Source organism: Martes martes, assembly GCF_963455335.1.
Source record: "Martes martes genome assembly, chromosome: 1".
NCBI classification, from domain to species: domain Eukaryota; kingdom Metazoa; phylum Chordata; class Mammalia; order Carnivora; family Mustelidae; genus Martes; species Martes martes.
Window position 1 is genome coordinate 10,446,247 of NC_137888.1, and position 4,983 is coordinate 10,451,229.

The following is a 4,983-nucleotide window of genomic DNA, read 5'->3' on the forward strand; positions in this document are numbered from 1 at the left end:
ATCCCAGGACCCCGGGATCATGACCTGAGCTGAAGGCAGAGGCTTAACTGACTGAGTCACCCAGGCTTAAAGATTTTATTTATTTATTTGAGACAGAAAGAGCGCATGCAAGGTGGGGGAGGAGCAGAGAGAGACAGGGACAAGCAGACTCGGCACTGAGCATGCGGCCCAATGCGGGGCTCAATCTCACAACCCCGAGATCATGAGCCAAGATGAAATCAAGAGTCGGATGCACCACCCAGGCTCCCACCAAATTACATCTTAAAAGCCAACAGCCCTCACAAGTTTGGCAGGTGCTAGTCTTGGTGAGGATTCAGGAGTGGGGCTGGGAACATCAGCTGCTCAGAACCTGCCAAAGATCCCTGCTTTTCATTTCTCTCAGCCTCTTATTATTCTAGCACTTTCTGGTTAAATGTACTTAGATTCCAGTGTGGGCTGTGACTCAGGAGTGTGGGGAAGGGAAGTGCCACTCCGCATAGCCTGGCCTATCGGCCCACTGATCCCTGAGGGGGTGTGTCCCACCCCCAACCCATGCCTGTGCCTTTCTGGCTGGATTTCCTCATCCGGGAGACAGTCCAAGAGGAAGCTGGTGACTCCTGACCCTGGCGTTTCCTGACCCTATGACAACAGGTCTCTACCACACCTGACCATCTGGCATTCCCAGAACAGGTGCAGAAGAGGGGAGTTCAGGAACCAGGAACCATCCAGGCTATGAGCTGATGAGCCAGCCTCCAGCAAGCCTCCCAGCCCTGCAGGCCTGGATGGGACCCGGGAGAGCTGGAAACTCCTTGGTACCAGCATGTTTGTAAAAATTCTTTTGCTTTAGACCCTCTCAACATGTGTAAGCCAGGAAGTGCTTTGTATTCTGAGCCAAAAGCAGACAGATCAATTGTGATCCCCTGATGAACTAGAGAAAGATAGTCGGAGTCTTCTCTGCGAAGTTTCTATTTGGCACTGCCCTAAAACGCTCTGGGTATCATGTTACTCCCTGCTCAGGAACCTCTGGGTAGCCCGGCTTCATTAGAACTGTGACCACCTGCAGGGAAGACGTCTCCTTTTATCTCCTCTGTCCACGGCACCACTTAAACTTGCCTCCCCAAGAGTCAAGGAAAAGACCGCCTCATGGAACGTGAGTAATCGGCGTGGATACAGGGATGGGCTGTTCTAGAAGGACTGCTGTATTTTCCATCAGTAAATTATAAGTGCAAAATGGCACGGAGGAAAATGTTTTTCTTTTTCCAGGGTATGCCTATCCATTAAGATACAACCAACTTATTCTTATTTTTTTAAGAAGAAAAGAGTAATGGACTGCAATAATTAATATAGTGAGATTCTTTCGAGTGGAAATGGACTGGTTTTTAAATAATGTAATGTCCTGTAGTTCTTGCGTGGGTGTATGCTCTATGTATTTGAACATATCACATCATTCTATAACAACCCTCGAAAAGGTCTGAGCTTACAAACATGTGTTCTCTTGCTCTAATTGAGATTTATGATGTCCTTGTTGGGTTGATTTTTTGTAGCTATTGTTGTTAATAATGATGGGAATTTTCCCCCGTCCATACTTCAAGTTGTCAAGCCCTTCCACCAACAGTGCTATAAAATTCCTCATTATTGTATTGTTTGTTATGGGTGACCAATTTTATACAATTAAATCTGTTCATGTAGGCTTTGTCACATGTGGTTTATAGAGTTATTTTTAAACTGTTTCTCCCTTCATCTCAAAGTAATAAGATCATTCATTTATTCTGGCAATTAACTATAATAAAAAAAAACAACCTCTCTGCATCTTGCATTACTAAAATGAATTAGCAACAAACAAATGCCAGATAGATAGCATTTGTGGAGAAGCTGTGGTCCACGCAGCAGGCTCTGGGCTATATCCCATGACACATCTGAATGCCTCTGTATTTGCAGAGGGCGAAAAACAGGGATTTGAGCCAGTGAAGTTCAATCAGAAAATGTCTCACAGTTTTATGTACTATTTCTGTGGCTTTCATTTCATGTGCACTGGCTCTTCGAGGAGAGAAAACAGTTTTGAATTAAACAGCAATTAAGATTTTAATCTTCTGGTCTTGGAAGGGCACACGGTGTCACTACCCAGGGGCACTTCTCCAAGGAGACCGAGAAAGTGTCCACTTGTATTCTTTCCTTTTTAAATCAACTCCTTTTTGAAGATAAACATACATGGTACGAAATGTACAAAAGGCCACCAGTGAAAAGTACGTCTCATCCTTCCATTCTCTTCCCCAAGGGCAACTATAGGTACAGACTTCTTGTGTATTCTCCCAGAGATATTTTATGCATATATGGGCTTTGAGCAAATATCATATCCTCCCTTCTTTTATGCACATGATTGCACACTATACCATGGTTAGCTCACTTTTTCGTATATTCATATTTAGTATCCGTCCTCCCCCAAAACCTTTCTCTATATATGTGTTGTTAGACTCCTGCCCATTCAACAGAGAGAGCCCCTTGAAGCAGTACCCCCTCTCCCCCATGTCTCCCACTGATCATTGGCTTGGCCAGGCAGCCCTGAGCCCAGGATGCTGGGTCTCATCTGGATCTCTCTGTTTCTCAGTGACCAAGTGGACACCTCAGGGAGCCCCCAACCAGACCCAGGCCAGCACTGGTCTCAGCTCCCTGCTGAGGGACCACATGGAGGGGAGGAGTGGCACCAACTCCACCAGGGCCCTGAAACTTCCAGATGGGACCAGCGCCGCCTGGTACATTCTCACCATCATTGGCATCTACGGAGTGATCTTCCTCTTCCGATTGGCCAGCAACATCCTCAGAAAGAACGATAAATCTTTGGAAGATATTTACTACTCCAATCTGACCTCCGAACTAAAAAAGAAAGGTCTCCAGAGCAAGGTGGCTGAATGCTCTGCACTGACCATCAGCAACAGAGCTGTCCTACAGCCCAGCCAGGCCAGCCTGGGGCCAAAATATAAAAACAGTGAGTGCCAAACTGAAATCCAAGGGATCCCTTGAAAGTCAAGGCACGCCGAACTCCATAGAAGAGGCCCAACCTTCCTACCAGGGGAGGCAGATGTGAGTTTACCTGGAACCTTGAGAGAGGAGTCGGGTCCTTGAATGGGGCTGGAAGAGCATCCCTGGGGCACTGAGGCCAATGGGAGTATGACCAGAGCCAGCGTCCCGTTTCCTTCTCAGGCTTTGTGGCACTTTGAGACAGGACAGCAGGGGCAGCAGCTTCTGGTCATACCCTTCACCGGGAAAGCTTGTGTTCTGGGGAAGGACTTGGAGCACTCAGTGTTCTCAGAGAATCTAGGAGATTCCTGAGGGTATATGTGAAAGTAGCCTCTTGTCATGGAAAGAAGGCTGAATTTGGAACCGAGCACCCTGGATTCAAGTTTTCAACTTCCAGGGGGGTCACATGAACTTTGAACGACTTGTGACTCTCACCTGGAATGCATGGCAGTGGGCTGTATGGTTTCAAAGAGCCATTCATTCTAGAAGTTCTCACTTGACTATAGAACCAAGGTTGTTAATAGCAGAAGTTAGAAGTTCTTCATTTTCATTGAGGTCATGGCATCTATTGAAAAAGAGCATTGGTTCTGGAGTCAGAAGAATCAAACTCTAGTCAAGGACACTTTGATGTCCTTGAACACACCACCTCATTTCTCTGGACCTTAGTTTACACACAAATAAAATGAGAACGATAATGTCTGTTCTGCCAATCTTGTAAAATAGATAAGAGCTAATGAAATTATGCACATGAATATATTTTTCAAAGTAAAAATAAATATGTAAAATATAAGCCCTGTGCTCATAGTGGTGATGGTAATTGATGCTGATGGTGGTATCAGTGTTAGTGGTGATCGTAGTAATGGTTGATTCTAGTGGTATTGACAGTAGTAGTTGATGTTCATGGTGGTGTTGGTGGTGTTGGTGGTAGTGCTGATGGTGGCAGTCAATGGTTGATGTTGATGATGGTCATGCTGGTGGTGGTTCATGTTGATGGTGGTGGTAGTGGTAGTGGTGGTCAATGTGGGTGATGGTGGTAGTGGTTGGTGGTTGATTTTGGTGGTGGTAGTGTTGGGTTGTGATTTGATAGTGGGGGCTGGTGGTTATACTATTGTGGGAAAGGACCTGACTATTCCACTGGCAATTAGTCTGCAAGCAATTGCTACGGTACCTTGCTCTATAAAAGAACCAATTTGCAAGACAGTTGATGACCTGAGCTCTGAATCAAGTCCATGAGATTTTACATGTAGACAAAACAAAGAGTTACTTTTAGGTTTTGTTATATTAGACATCATATGATTTAACTCAAATGTTTTATAAATATCTGTTACTTATATACTTGTCTCAGTCTAAAAAGAAATAAGACCTCACCTGATGAGTAATTAATTTAGAGAGAGCGTGATTAGCCGAACTCCTGCAAGTGGCTTTCAGCAGGCAAATTGATAAATTATATGTTATACCAACATCTATGAAGTTTATCCAGCTCCGTTTTTGGAGACATTCCCTGGACTACAACCGAAATAAATTTTTTTCCTGTCTGAAAACGGTGCTCTGCAACCAGCGCCACAATTTCATAAAGGTCAGAATTAAACCCCCAAGCTTATGTTTTCAGAGGATAAGGTCAACTTCCAAGTATTTTTCTTTTTTTCTTTTTTAGGTTATCCAACAAAAGTGTTGGCTTGTTTGTATAATTAGGGCTGGGCATCATCCATATGTCTGAGATGCTTATAGGGCAGGATAAAACAGAAGAAAGAAATAAAGACAAAAATGTAATCCACAGCAAATAGGAACATGGAATGTATTACAATAGGAGTGTAAAGTCAGAACTTCAGTAAATCTGAAGATTCAATCCTCTCCTGTTGGTTGCTTCCCCAGCAGGCATTTCCCCCTTCCTTGACCCAACCACCCTTAATTTGCATTTGGAGATCCATATGGCACTGAGGAAGCTGAAACTACTCCTAGCTCAAGGGCTGAAATAAGAGACATAGGTTA

General features: G+C 44.4%; 1 protein-coding gene across 1 annotated transcript; it reads left to right on the forward strand.

Moving 5' to 3' along the window:
• Positions 1–1,122: 1,122 nt before the first annotated feature.
• Positions 1,123–2,997, forward strand: SMIM34 (small integral membrane protein 34; the record flags this gene model as incomplete). Its single annotated transcript, XM_080801678.1, has 2 exons — positions 1,123–1,129; positions 2,585–2,997. The coding sequence occupies 2 exons, from the start codon at positions 1,123–1,125 to the stop codon at positions 2,995–2,997; spliced, it is 420 nt and encodes a 139-aa protein (XP_080657804.1).
• Positions 2,998–4,983: the final 1,986 nt, after the last annotated feature.